Source organism: Ambystoma mexicanum, chromosome 3p (assembly GCF_040938575.1).
Source record: "Ambystoma mexicanum isolate Mex_15411 chromosome 3p, UKY_AmexF1_1, whole genome shotgun sequence".
Classification (NCBI taxonomy): Eukaryota; Metazoa; Chordata; class Amphibia; order Caudata; family Ambystomatidae; genus Ambystoma; species Ambystoma mexicanum.
This window is the reverse complement of record NC_090925.1, coordinates 253,911,132-253,925,827: the sequence shown is the minus strand read 5'-3', so window position 1 is coordinate 253,925,827 and position 14,696 is coordinate 253,911,132. Positions and strand designations below refer to the sequence as shown.

Sequence of the window (14,696 nt, the reverse complement as noted above, 5' to 3'; positions counted from 1 at the left end):
AACTCTTGTCTCAAATACTTCAGCAACCAGGGTCTTGGTTAACAATCTATTCAGGTGCCATAACTCTACAGGCTTTTAAAGTCAATGAGGTCTCCTTGCGCACATTTCTTTTTATGCATCCTGTCCCTTGGGACCGAATATCTTGGACCCATTTGCTTGAGGCAAGGGGAGACCTGACGATTCTAAAACATGCTGAAATACTGTTGCACCTTTATTGGTAGTGCCAGAAAGTCGTGCTATCTGTTGGGACACTCATGGACCTACAGTCTAGTGCTCCTTCTAATCTGCTTGGTTTTCAAGCCATTTCCTCCCGCTAATGAGTCAGTATTAGTCAGTCATTCCTCAACCTCCCGCCTCCCCCACACTCTAACACCATACTCAAAAGAATTGTACTCAAAAGATTTGGAGAGGTGGAAGCAGAGTAAGAATAGTGCAAGATCTAATACAATGGAGAGGGAAGGCATTCATAGTTAAAGATGGCAAGGTCAACTGTGTAGGCAAGCCAGCCTGCCTCTGAAGATCAATTATGGTTGAGTGGGAAGGAGCGTACCAACATTTCCACTCTTGCACAGTTTGACAGTAGGAGGATTTGGTGAACATTGTAATCTTCTTTACAGATGTGAAACAAAGACTACAAGAAACCGGGGGACGGTTGAGAGATGCTAAGAAGAAAAAGGATCAACTTCAGAAAGACCTGAAAATTACACTGGACATGCTCAATATAAACACAGGTGGGTATTGCTTCTTCACGGAGTGTGAGAGAGATGCAGACGAAGGGGCAAAAACAAGCTCTCATTCTGGTAATTTGAATTCCAAGCACCTAGGCTCCAGACACCACCTTTTGTGATACCAAGGGGTGTGTGTGTGTGTGGCCCTCCTTTTTCGATCATGGGGGCCTATGTCATGAGGGCATATAACAATGTTTTTTGACACAGGGACATAGGCTACCCCACCTGTATGACACTTGCAGGTAGTGTGGTATCGCACTAAAGACTATGGCATTTGGTCTTTACATAAACAAGAGTTCACCAATATTCATTTTCATATGTGACAATTTATTTTGCAGTTAATATTGTTTTTAAAGCCTGTATAGGCTACTGTGTGTATGTCACCATTTCCAACTCACTTTGCATGGAGAATTACATACAAAAGTCATCATATTATATCTTCATATGACTAACAATTCGTAGTACTGATATCTTTGTGAGGGTTAGTACAAGTTGTAACTTATGATGTGGTTAATATACATTTGTCAATGAATTGTTATATTTTGTTCCAAAGGTGATGTGGCAAATAGTCTCCAAAGTGCCAAGACATCAGCGGCTGATGCAAATGCCAAGGCCACTGCAGTCGACAAGACTGTGAGCGACATGAAAAAGAACCTGGACAAATGGAAGGAGAAATACGGGAACATGACCAACGATGACCTTAACAAAGCGGTCAAGGAGGCAGATTCATCTGGTGAGTAAATGGCACTTTGTACACAGTAGCTGCAAGCTCCAGGGGATAAAGGGCCTGCAAAATGCTATGATATGGAACTACCGGTTTTGTGTGGCAAGGAAATGTCTTGTCTGTGCTCATACCCTAAATATCATATCTGCTTTCACATGTGGAGTAATTATGGCTTTTATTCTCATCTGTGGTAGTTAAGACAGAATTCATATTTTTGGGCTTCCAAGGACTTCTTGGTGCCCCTCAATCTTTTTACTTTTCCCCCATTATTTACTGGACCAGACATCTTTTTTTTTTTTGTCAATTCTCCTGAAGTCTCCCTATCATTACAACCTTTTTGTCTTACTTAAGGTATATGGAAATAGGTTGTCCTTCAGGCACTGGTTGCCTCCCAGGCACCCCATATTTGCCATAGGGTGTTTCTATCACCCTACATTGGTTTTAGGGAGTACGTTGGTGGCTGCTGTAGCTATGTTTTGGCTTCACAAGGGGTGACAGCCATTTAACCACTATCGTAGCAAAATGTACCTTTTTGTAGCCATTGGGGCACTGATTGATTATTATTTCTTTATTATTTTTTTGTTATCCCGTTTTCGGGCATTTTGTATTTTGGGACTCCCTTTGTTCAGGACAACCACAAGTAAAACACAAAATTGCCATTCTGACAATTGTGAGCCCACATGACAGCCTCCAATTTCTTTAAACTGGTTAATGTACCTGAGCTCTCCCTTCCTGTGGGGAATGGTCTATGCTGCATGGCAGCCCTATTGACCAACCAGTATGATCTGACGCTTTATCCCTAACCTTTTCTAGTGATTAAATTGTTTCTTTTTATGTTGGTACTTAAAACAGTACCTGGTTCCTGCTTCCCTCTCGTGCTGCTGAAAGCTTTTCCTACCTACATCTGCTGGGTCAAGCCTTCCATGCTGGAACTGTTTTGTGGGGATCTTTACTGGTGCATCCCACCATTTGCCGCCAGGATCTTCAGTGTGGCTGTGAATTTCTGCCATCTCCAAGAAGAATACTGGGATGCCAAAATCCTGTCAGAGCTATTGCTTCGAACGTTTGAAGCTGTTATACCCGTCCTGTGATTGTTTTCTACTGAGCTGCCATTCTTCTTACTGTGCTAAGCCACTGGAATCCAAGTTCACAGGTTCGCTAGTCTTCCTCTCCAGATTCTTTACTCCAGGCTTAAATGTTGACATTTTGGGAAGGCTGTTTGTTCCTTTTCTGGGTCGTGAGGGTCATCGCAAGTACTTTTATCTCTTTGGTAGGAGTATCACGTCACTAAGCGCCCAGCAGCTAGACCACAAATTGGCTATCCAGCATGCAGCCCCACAGAAGTTCCATCCGTTACCAAATCCACTACTAATTATCTGCCTTGTTAAAGACCATGGTCATCGGCTTTCGTTTCACCTCACATGGCCATGCTGCCATACATTGATACATTGATGCATGTACATTATTATTTTAAAATCTGTATGAATACAAATCAGCAGTGACGTGTCTCTAATTCAAACAATCTGATAAACTCAGATAATGGTCATCTCTTAGAGTCAGGACAACAACCAACTGCCAGTGCCTTCAACTAAAAAGGTTTGTCACCTCACCCAGCAACTAACCTCTCGGGAACCTGGAGTTCTGGTTCTCCGACAAACCATGTGGCAGGCTGCAGGCCATATTACAAACGACCACTAATACTCCTCACCTGCGCAGAGGACCGCTTATCACTCCAAACATCCTGAACCTACTTTTATCTCTGTCTTGGAGTGTGTGATATAGGGAAACTCCCCCTGAGGGATCCCTCTGGTCCGAGGTCCAGATTTATTGGTGGCAAGTTTTAACTGAGTTTACCACTGACTTACATTGGGGTTCTCCTGCTCTGCTGCATCTTACTCTGGGACTTCAGGTTCATCCTCAAAACTCTGCATCTCTTCTTTGGGGTCTCCAATGGTCCTCCCTGGGGTTGTTTGCTCTGTAATCCACACCTGTAGGTTGGAATAGATTTACCTCCATTAAATCGGAAGGCCCATTTTCTTTATACCTTTGTTTCCTATGAAACATTATACCTGTAATGTAATAGTCCTGAATGGACTGTGCGGTGCTTACCTGACCCTGGGCATTTTTCATGTGTATTTTTCATTTTTGGAGGTAATGATATACATTACTCACCGTAATCATATTTCTGATAATTGTGTCTGCTTAGATTCACATGCTGTGCATATAGTCAGACATCCAGTGGTAATTGTTGGGTAAGAATTTTGATGGTCACACTGTGAGACTACACAACACGTATCTGCTTGGTATTAGGTACCCACCATTTGGTATAGGTCTGTACTACACAAGGTGGTAGTGTGACTGAGCAGCCAGGCGGATCTCAAGAGATATAAATGTGAGCAGTAGAGCTGGACAAATGAAATCCGTAAATGCAAGTAGCCAGGTAACACTTACACTCAAGGTTTCAGTTATAAATAGTTATTTTATTTAACATCAATTTTAAATAAGCATTCTTTAAAAAGGGCAATATATCTAGCAACCAAATATACTTTAAAATACTTATCAGGATCAGCACAAGTTAGTGAATACTCTTTGGATATGCCTTTTTACACACATTCACAAGCACAGTAATAGCATTTATAGATCACTAGTTACTTTGCAGATTCTGAGGTTGCAGAAAGGAATGGTTAAAGGAAGGAAAAAGGTTACGCGGGTTCTCAGGGCATGGGAGTATACTTAAAACTACCAATGAAGTCTAGACCAGCCTTTCCCAGCAATAACAGTCTAAAAGCAAGTTACCACCTATGAAGGATAGAAATATCAAATTGAATGGACTAGAAGAGCTTGCAGGGAGCCAGGACAGCCAAAGTGAATTGGAACACAGTCTATGGAGCTGAGGCACTTCTTAGATAAACGTCTTGCACAAAGTTAGAGTTTGTAGGAAATCACTTGCAGGGTCACAAGCTGTAAAGCCTGTGAAAGGAGAGCAGAAATCAACTCTCAAAAGTAGCCAATGCAAATCTCAACTGAGAAGAGCACAGCCAAAAAGACAATGAGTTAAGTACCCCAAGTCTAAACAGTACCTTCGGTTTGAAGAAGAGTGGTCCAGCTGGATTCTGTCCTGTTGCAGCGATGCAGACCCTGGGTTCCCGAGCCTCAGACGTGGGGACAAGAGGGAGAACATCTGGAGGGCTACTGCGGCAGCAATTTGGAGGTCGTCGGCAGGTACTGGCTCTTCGGTTCAGCAGCACTTTGCGGTTTCAGCCCTCGGTAAACCGCACCACTGCACATCTCGGATACTAGTTGGGCTTCTTTCACTCCTTGGGTCGTGCACTTTGAGACTCAAGCCTGGGTCATCCTGCTTCTGAATGGTTCTTAGGAGACTCTGGAGCTTCTGGCAGGATTTCAGACGCTGCACTCTACTACAGATTACTCGACCCCTAGCACTCGGTTCCTGCAGCAGCAAAGAAGTACAACCAGTTTGGGAAGGTGGTCCAGTGGAGTTCGTCTTGGGGTTAGTTGGACCCACTAACCCAAGGGAAGAAGTTGTCCCTTCTGGAGCTTCTCTTGTCGATTTAGAAAAAGGAGTTTCAGCACAGCAGCAGGGCTTCACTGAGCAATTCAAAGGTCCAGGAGGATGCAGCAAGCTTTGTTCAGTTTCTTCGTTGGGTGTTTCTCCCAATGGTCAACTATGCCTCTAGTCCCAAAACCCTCATCTTTTTAAGCCGGTTCCTCCCATTCATGCACAGCCTAGGCTGTCAATCAAACAGGGTGTCTGCCCTGAAAGGACAGCCAGCCAGCCAATGAGGACTTGTTGCATTCATGCACTCCTAGATACACAGGGGAGTTTCGGGAACCTCCCTCACATCCTGCCTTTCCAGACACACTGGAGCCACAGGCAGGCTTCAGCGCTGAAGCCTGCCAAAGGCTAAATGAACAAAGGGCTCAAACCTGGCTTGGCACGCAGAGTAAAACCCAAGAAAGACCTCACAACCAGAAAATGGTGAAAAAATGAAGACCGGGGCCATTTTGACGAAATTGTCACCCATGGGTGCTATACTGCAACTGAGGATTCAACCTGTGGAAGAAAAGCACAATGGTAGGAACATTTTAAACCACTGCCACCAGCCATTTAAAGCAGTGAGGGTAACATTGTGATAGTGCTGTGAATATTAGTCTGTGTCGTACCCCTAGAGAATTTCTCAGATTGACTTGAATCACATCTGGAAGATGCCACACTGTGATAGTACTGTGAATGTTGGCCTGCACCACACTGTGATGGTGCTATGAATATTAGCCTGCGCTGCAACCTTGGAGAGATGTTCAGATTTACTTGATTCACATCTAGGGGGTGCCACACTGATAGTGCTGTGAATTCAGCCTGTGCCACACACTTCGAGATCTGCTAATGTTGCACTGAGTCACACCTGGAATGTGCCATACTGAGAGAGTGCTGTAAATAATGGCCTGCACTGCACTCTTAAAGAATCGTCCATATTACATAGGCTTCTCTCCTGCTCTGATTCTTTATTCTAGATGTTCTAACTACTGACTGCTACTATTTAAAGCCTAGGCCTTTCTCCTGTTTGGGTATCTCAAATCTAGCTGCTCTAATTACTGCCTGCTACTGTTTGAAACCATGACCTCTCTCACTGTCTAGGTCTCTCAAATCAAGGCATTTAAGTACTGCCTGCAAGTCTTGACACCCATGTCTCTGACCAAAATCCAGGTCTGTCAATTCTAAATGTTCTAAATACCACTAGTCCTCTGTGAATCCCAGGCCCTATTATTGCTAAACAGGCTTAGCAAATTTAGGCATTTAATTTCCACCTGCCCATATGAGAAACACTAGCCTCCCTTTCATTATCCAGGTGTACCACATCCTGGTTATCGACTACTGCCTGCCATTCTGGGAAGCCAGGGCCTTACCCCTGTCAACTAGATCAGGAACTAAGATGCTTAATTTATTGCTGGGCTGCGCCAAACCAGATCCTGTTCCAACACTCAGAGATCCTAAATCAAAGAATACCTCAATTGTAACATTAGTGAAACCTAAGCTCCCACTATCTTGTCACTCCAAACTTCTGAGCATTCCATCGTGTTCGACCTTATTGAATCCTAGGCTGCCAGGCACCCAAGAACACCCAGCAATCTCCAAAGCTAGTATTCTCCAGCATGGGGTCTGGCATGGATTCACATGCTCATGAATATTTCCTTGGTAAAGAAAAAATCAGTATCGGTTTCGTTTCTGATCTGTCTTTCTTAGTAGTAACCAATCACTGATCTCTGGGTCATACTGCCCCCAGCCAATGACTGCCCTCTCCCTAAGCCCCGCCTCTGGCAGCCATCCTCAGATTTTTACTGCATGCTCAAGTGTTGGGAGTCCTCGTGTTTACCTCAAGTTTTTTACTGTGTTTTCACATTTTTCAGGAGATTTTCTCATTCTTTCGGTTTAATCGAGCCTCAAGCTCCACCATTTCTACTTCCGATAACGGGGACACATTTCGGAATTCTTCTACGCCCCTCAAGGGTGAAGTTTTCGTCGAGTTTATACTTCTTGGAGGATTCCGGAAGATCTGCGGCCTACCTCAATGGGCATGGCCCAGGACAAGGGAAGCTCGACGCCCGGATCCAAGCTGTTCAGGTGCTGCCCTGGATGCAGATTACAGAACGTTTTCAAGGAGGACAAGCTGCCCTGGATGCAGATTACAGAACGTTTTCAAGGAGGACGAGCATTCGCGATGTCTCTACTTGCTTCATGAAGACAAGACGCACGTGGAGAAAGACTGTGCGTTCCGCAAGAACCTTTCGGAACGGACCAAACAAGATAGTCGTTCCCGCCTCGCCGCCTGGCTGAAGAAGGGCACAGCAGGTGATAAGGCGAAGAAGAAGTATGAGCAGGCTTCTAAGTCCTGTGAGGGTGCCCCGGCGACGGGGGCCCAACAGAAGGCCAAGCACCGCGAGTCCGCGGTCACCGGGAGCGCCGAAAGGTCAGGCTCTTCGGTTGCCCGGCACGTTCGACCACGAGCCAGCGCTCTGGTTCGGGGAAGAGGAAGTCCGAGAACCCGGGTAGGCCGCTGGAGCGGACCCGGTCGATCTCGAAGGGGGAGCGAGGCGCTGACCCTCCCCCTCCCCCCCTTCAAGGTGAAGGCCCAGGACGCACCTAAGGTGGTGACGGCTTTGATCCAACCGGCAAAGGCCTCTACCGAAGTGGTCGCTGCGACCCTGGCGAAGCCGGCTGAGACTACGCTCGTGGAAACGCCCTACGGGCCCAGAGTATCCCTGCCACCGCGGAGGGATTCCTCTTTCCAGCCCATCGCTAAAACCCCCGTGAAGCCCCCAGCTTAAAAAGAGGGGGGGTCCGGTAGCCATTACACTCGGAATCAGCCTCTGAGGAGGAACTGGTGGAAACTGAGAAGGGCCTCAACGAAAGGTCCTTAGGCCTCAACGAGAGGTCGTTAGGTTCGAGAAGGTTCGATCGCAGGGGGCGGGCCCTGCTGACGTGATCGAAGATTGCAACGACGACGAACAGGGCCCAGTGGAGCGGCCATCCCGTCCGTCGCAGCCATTGCCCGAGCCCCAGGATAGCTTGGCGGCCGTTTTGTTGTCAATGCAATCCTTATGCACCGAGATAAGGACGAGATTACCACGGACTCCGACGGAGGATCCAGAACCAGGCCCGTCGGGAAGTCCTCCGAACAAGCGGAGGAGAGTCCACCCCGCTCCGCCCTTCGTGCCTGCGAGACAGGTGGACCCCTCATCCCCCTCGCCGGACCCTAGAGAGGATACGGCGACGGATACAGCGACAGGGACGGATGATGACAGCGGCGATGACACAGCGGACATCCCGTCGTCACCCCCCCGCAGGCGTCTCAGCCGACGAAATTGGCTCCTTCCACGCCATGATAACCAGGGCATCCGAGCTCTTCCAGCTCTGCCCTGAAGAACAGAAAAAGGAGGGGTTTCTGTACCAACGACGAGAAGCCCAAGAGGAAGTCAGTACTCGCGGTGCCTTTACTCGACATCTGGGACGAGGGGCTTGCTGTCCTCAAGAACCCTTCCACAACACCAGCCAAAAGGGACAGGTACGAGAAGAAGTACTGAGTCCCCGATGCAGGCCCTTTGTGCCTCAGGGCCCAGCCCACGCCGGACTCTGTCTTCTCGACAGCGGCTAAGAAGGCAGCGGGTGCAGCGGCTTCAACTTCCACTTCCCCGCCGGACAGCGAGGGCAAGAAGTTGGACTCTATGGGAGCTCTGGTTCAAGATAGCTCCCCTGCTAGACTTCCAGCCTGATGACAAAAGGGCAGAGGCCCTAGAAATTCTGCAGGAAGGCGAGGTGGCGTCGGATCACGCCATAACGGTGGCAACGGACATTGCCGATACCGGATTTCGCCAACTGGGAAACGGAGTTTGCCTCAGACTTTCGCCAGGACGTCCAGATCAGGGTGTTGGACATGCCGTTCGACGGCAACAACCTTTTCGGTAAGACGGTTGATGAGTCCCTACAGGCCATCAAGACCGACTCGGAGACGGCCCGGGCCCTGGGGGTGCTTCAACAGCGACAGCCCTTTCGGAGCTCCGGAGGCAGACAGAATGCCTCCAAAGGATCCAGCGGTGGCTCCTCCACTTACCGCCAGGTGGCCCACTCCTCTTCCCAGGAGGCCTCCAGAGGTCGCGGCAAGCAAGGGGGGGGGTCCCGCCGCCGTCACCAAGGAGGCCAAGGTGGTAAGGCCTCCTCCAAGCAAGACTGACCCGACCGAGTTGTCAGGCCCCCACCAAAGCACCCCGGTGGGAGGCCAGCTGACAAAGTTTGTCAGCGTGTGGGAGTCCATCTCCGCCGACCGTTGGGTGTTGGACACCCTGGCCAACAGGTACTCGTTGGAATTCCAAAAGAAGTGCCCTCGCATTCCTCCCGTGGCCAGGAAGGAGAATCACGTCCCTCAACTACTGTAGGAGGTAAATGCTGTGCTCCAGAAAGGTGCCATCGAGCGCGTCCCCAGAGGGTTCCGGGGCTCCGGAGTATACTCAAGGTACTTCCTCGTCAAGAAGAAGACAGGCGGTTGGTGCCCCATCCTGGACCTGCGTCCCTTAAACAAGTACAACAAGGCGCAGAAATTCAGGATGGTCACCCTCCAGCACGTGCTGGGACAGCTGGAGGAAGGCGACATCCTATCGTCTTTGGACCTGGAGGATGCTTACTTCCACATCCCTATTATAAAAAGGCACAGGAAGTTCCTAAGGTTCGTGGTTCAGGGACGCCACTACCAATTCAGGGCTCTACCGTTCGGATTAAAGTCGGCACCCAGGGTTTTCACCAAGTGCCTGGCACCAGTGGCGGCGCAGCTGCGTCTGCAGGGGATCCACGTTTACCCCTACCTGGACGACTGGCTAATCTGGGCAATGACAAGGGAACTCGCCGTCGAACACATGGCGAGGACCGTCCGGTTGTTCATGGAGCTGGGGTTCGCCATCAACTACCCCAAATCCCACCTGGTTCCATCGCAGATAGCACTGTTTCTGGGAGCGAAGCTCGATACAGTGGGGCAATTGGCCTCCCCTTCAGGGGAGAGGACCAAGACCATCCTGGGTAAGGTGTGGCGCCTGCTAGCCACGGACGTGGCCAGGGTGAGGTCCATCAAGTCCCTCCTCGGGATGATGTCCTCATGCATCTATCTTGTACCCCTTTGCAGACTTCGGATGCGTCCGCTACAGGAGTTCCTCGATGCCCGCTGGCTTCAGGCGAGGGGCTGTTTCGAGGACAGGCTCCCTCTCGACGACGAGTTCCGTCGGGTGATCTTATGGTGGGGTGTCCGTGCTCACCTCCTGACAGGCACGCAATTTCAAATCCCGGCGTTTCAGGAGACGGTGACGACAGACGCCTCTCTGGAGGTCCCACACCGGGGACCTCCACACAAGAGGCCTTTGGCTCCCGGAGGAGAGGTCTCTCCACATCAACATTCTGGAGCTCCGAGCAGTGTTCTGGGCTCTCAAGTCCTTCCTTCCTTCCCTCAAGGGCAAAGTGGTGAGGATCTTCACCGACAACACCACCACAATGTTCTATATACGGAAGCAAGGAGGCACCAGATCCCCAGCCCTATCCAAGGAGGACCAGGATCTGTGGCACTGGGCCGTCACCCAGGGGATGTTTCTGGTTCCCTTCCACCTGGCAGGAATAAAAAACACCATCGCGGACTCGCTCAGCAGGGAGCTGAGCTCATGCCACGAGTGGGAACTGCGCCAGGACCAAGTGGATCGACTCTTCCAACGATGGGGAAAACCCCAGATCGACCTGTTCGCGACAGCGACAAACTCCAAGTGCCAGAGGTTCGCCAGCAGGTTCCCACAGCCGAGGAGCTTGGGTTATGCTTTCTCGTTCCCTTGGGGTGGCCTGTTTCTATACACGTTGCCGTTGCTGCTCCACCTCATCAACTAGCTCAAGAAGTCCAGGTGCAGGATGATCCTCGTCACACCGGCGTGGCCGAGGCAGATCTGATTCCCGGACCTTCTGGACTTGTCAACGTCCCCACCAGTCAAGCTGCCGGCGCCATTCTCCATCATGACACAGTCGCTGAACTTGCAGGCCTGGCTCCTGCAGCACTAGAGTTTGGAGGGTACGATATCCCGGCTGATTGCAGAGAGGTTCTTGCAAAGGCCAGGGCGTCCTCAACTCTCAAGTGTTACGGTTATAAATGGAAGAGATTCTCTGTCTGGTGCCGTGCACAGAAGATTAACCCTCGGCGGATTACGGCCCCTCAAGTGCTGCCGTACCTACTATCGTTGGCCAAAGCCGGACTGGCTCTCGCCTCCATAAAAATACATCTGGTTGCCATCTCCCGATATACCAGGACTACGGGACGGGCGTCCTTGTGGTCTCATCGCCTGGTAAAGGAATTTATGAAGGGACTATTCCGATCATTCCCGCCGGTGAAGGCCCCTGCCCTGGCGTGGGAGCTTAATGTGATGCTGACCAGGCTCATGGAAGCCCCATTCGAGCCTATGCATTTGGCGCCTTTGAAGTTCCTGTCATGGAAGACAGCGTTCCTTTTGGCCATCACCTCTGCACGACGAGTGGGAGAGATTCAGGCCCTATCTTGCAAGCCTCCATACTTGACTTTTCATGACACAAGGGTAGTGCTGAGGATGCACCCCTCCTTCATGCCCAAGGTGCTGTCGGACTTACACCTCAACGAGCCCTTGGTGTTACCAGTTTTCTTCCCGTCGCCTTCGACGCCGGCCGAGAGGACTTTGCACTCGCTGGATGTAGCTAGAGCGCTGAAGTTCTACGTGGACCGCACAAAGAGTTTTTGGAAGACGTCACAACTGTGAACTTTGGGTCTGAGAATCAAGGGAAGGCTCTCTCCAAGACTTCCATTTCCAGATGGCTCTCCAGCTGCATCGTGCATTGTCACCGGTTGGCAAACCGACCGCTGCCCGGACGCTCGAGAGCCCATTCGACCAGAGCGATCGCTGCTACCACGGCGTTCCTGTCTGGTGTGCCCCTGCTGGACATCTGCAGGGCTGCTACGTGGAGGTCGACGCACACCTTCACAAGATTCTACTGCGTCGATCGGGACTCCAGGGTCAGCTGCGCAACCTGTTCGCTTAAGGTGAGCCTGGTGAGGAGGTAAGAGATGCTTAATGTTGCGTTGTTGTATTGCTTAATGTTGAGCCTGTTACCACCTCCGTGGTTGTGCATGTGTATACTGCTATGTATTCTTTTATTCATGAGCATGTGAATCCATGCCAGACCCCATGCTGGAGAAGGAACAAGTTACTTACCGGTAACTGTTGTTCTCCAGCATGTGTCTGTCATGGATTCACATGCGAACCCTCCCTCCTACCCCTCTGCGGCTCTTCACTTGGTCATACTGCCACTTGGCGTGCTACCAAATCTGAGGATGGCTGCCAGAGGCGGTGCTTAGGGAGAGGGCAGTCATTGGCTGGGGGCAGTATGACCCAGAGATCAGTGATTGGTTACTACTATGAAAGACAGATCAGAAACGAAACTGATACTGATTTTTTTCTTTACCGAGGATTCCCAGCCTGACGACGGGGAATATTCATGAGCATGTGAATCCATGCCAGACCCATGCTGGAGAACAGTTACAGGTAAGTAACTTGTTCCTTACCTCAACCACCAGCCCCGCTAACCTCCTCCCCAAATAGCTGAGCCACACTCCCAACTCCTATCAATCCCCTACTCCCTTGGACGGTGCTCCTATAGAAGAGGAACACCTTACCCAACCGACGGAACGGACAAACTGCCTTTGACATCACCCATGCGTCGCAACGTAAGAGGAAAAACATCAATACTGCACAATACATGACAAGCGGCCAATTTGCCTGTAAACTCTATACCGAGACCAACTCTCGCCACTGAGGACCCAATTGGCCTGACACAGAAATGGAGGCCGACAAAGAGAGCGGGATCTTTGGAACAACTAATATGGATACACAAATTCAAGGTCAGTGTCCAAACATGCCACCGAAATCTACGACCTATGTGACAGAGGTATCGACATCCTATTTGTAACTGAAACATGGCTAGATTACAACTACAAGATCACCCTCAACAATTGCCTGTTTGACTTCAAATGCATCCAAGCAAACGGGAAAACCAAAAGAGGTGGTGGATTGGTAATCCTCCACAAGGAACATCTGGAAATCCAACTGGAAGACCCATTAAACATCAATAAATGTGAATCCCTCACCCTAGACCCATCAGCAAACCCCAGATCAAACACGAAAGTCATATTTATATATAAACCGCCAAGTTACGATGCAACCTTCGTAGACGCCTTCACAGAAGCAATCTCCAACATAGGCATCAAACACAATCATCTGATCGCTGTTAGGCAGAAACCTGTGCAGTTCTCTTAGGGACCACTGCAAAAGATTTAAGGCTACAGGTGTTGGCAGTAAACCCACTTGGTAGCAGTCTGTACCACCCAGATTTACCTGGTAGCTGTGGCTGAGCAGTCAGACTTCCCTCAAGAAGAGTTAGGCAGTATGTAAAGTATACTCAATAGGCACTCAGATACAATAATACAAGCAAACACTGACCAGAGCTTTGGTATCAAAGTATATAATTATTTATTTAAAAACACACAGTTGAAACACTCCAGCACTCTTATTGTTAAATATTCTAAACACAGTTACTATTATGATATATACACCCCTTTTCCCCTATTTAGAAAATCACAGTAAAACACCACTTATTTTCATACAGAGGTGAGCGCTTAAGTAGATTGCACTCTAATAAGTTTGTGAAAAAGGGAGGGAAAAAGACAGAATATGAAGAGGTACACCACTCTACGATTCCAGAACACTGTTAGCAAGGCAGAGAGCAAAAAGTCACTGGTGAGCCAAAGTCCAAAGGTTGGGCCCACTCTTAGAGAGAGCAGAGCACAAATGCGCCCAAGATCACACAGTTACACTAGGCTTAGAAAGTCTTGCAGAGGGTTCAGAAAGAGTTTAAAGAGGCTTAAGAAAGTTTAGCCAGGGTGTCCCAGACTAACCCAGGTTCGAAAGCCGGGGGCTAAATCTACCCCGTACAGTCGGTAGCAAGGGAAGCCAGGCGGGACACAGTACCTTAAGAAGGACGGATCCTCCAGCGGTGGCAGTTGTTCCTGATAGTGGGTGCAAGTTGCGTCGTCATCCAGGGGAAGAGAAGATCTCGACTTGGTGGAAAGATGAAGGTCGTTGCACTACCAGGGCAGAAACCAGCCGCAGAGTTTTCCGGTTAAAGATGGTACCTTTGTCTCGCGGTCGTGGTAAAACATGGTATCCCGGTTGCCGGGGTGCTTGGCACGGGCAAGGCGAGATACGTCGGGAAAGCAAAAAGAGGGTGAAACTGGTTATCCCCACCAGTCAAAGGAAGAAGACTCTCCGGCGGGAGATCTCCGCTGTCGTTGGGAAAAGTGGTGAGGCATTCCAGCAGGGCTCCACCGGTGGTGGTGTCGTGGCAGGTCAGCTCAGCTTCTCCCTTGTCAGATTCTTGGGTCCGGTGGCGACTTCTGAAGTTCCAGTCCCCAAAGGCCTGCTTTTATGCAGCACACCCCCATTCACTCAGCCTAGCTGTCACACAAACATGGTAAGTGGTGAGCCGGCTGGCTCACCACTTGGGCCAATCAGGACAGAGTGCGACTTGAGTTGCCTAGGCAACTCAGTCCAGGGTGCCTAAATTCCCCTCCACCCCTCCTAAGTACCCCAGAAACAGTGGCACCACTTTGGAGGGCTTCTGTGGA

At 49.6% G+C, this 14,696-nt stretch overlaps 1 protein-coding gene across 2 annotated transcripts in view; it reads left to right on the top strand.

The window, feature by feature from the left end:
* Nucleotides 1-14,696, top strand: part of LAMA5 (laminin subunit alpha 5) — a 670,647-nt gene that overhangs the window by 511,000 nt on the left and 144,951 nt on the right. For both annotated transcript variants that reach the window (XM_069650738.1, XM_069650737.1), the window contains exons 58-59: nucleotides 618-731; nucleotides 1,282-1,461. In XM_069650738.1, the coding sequence (XP_069506839.1) occupies nucleotides 618-731; nucleotides 1,282-1,461 (294 nt within the window). The remainder of the gene's footprint in view (nucleotides 1-617; nucleotides 732-1,281; nucleotides 1,462-14,696) is intronic.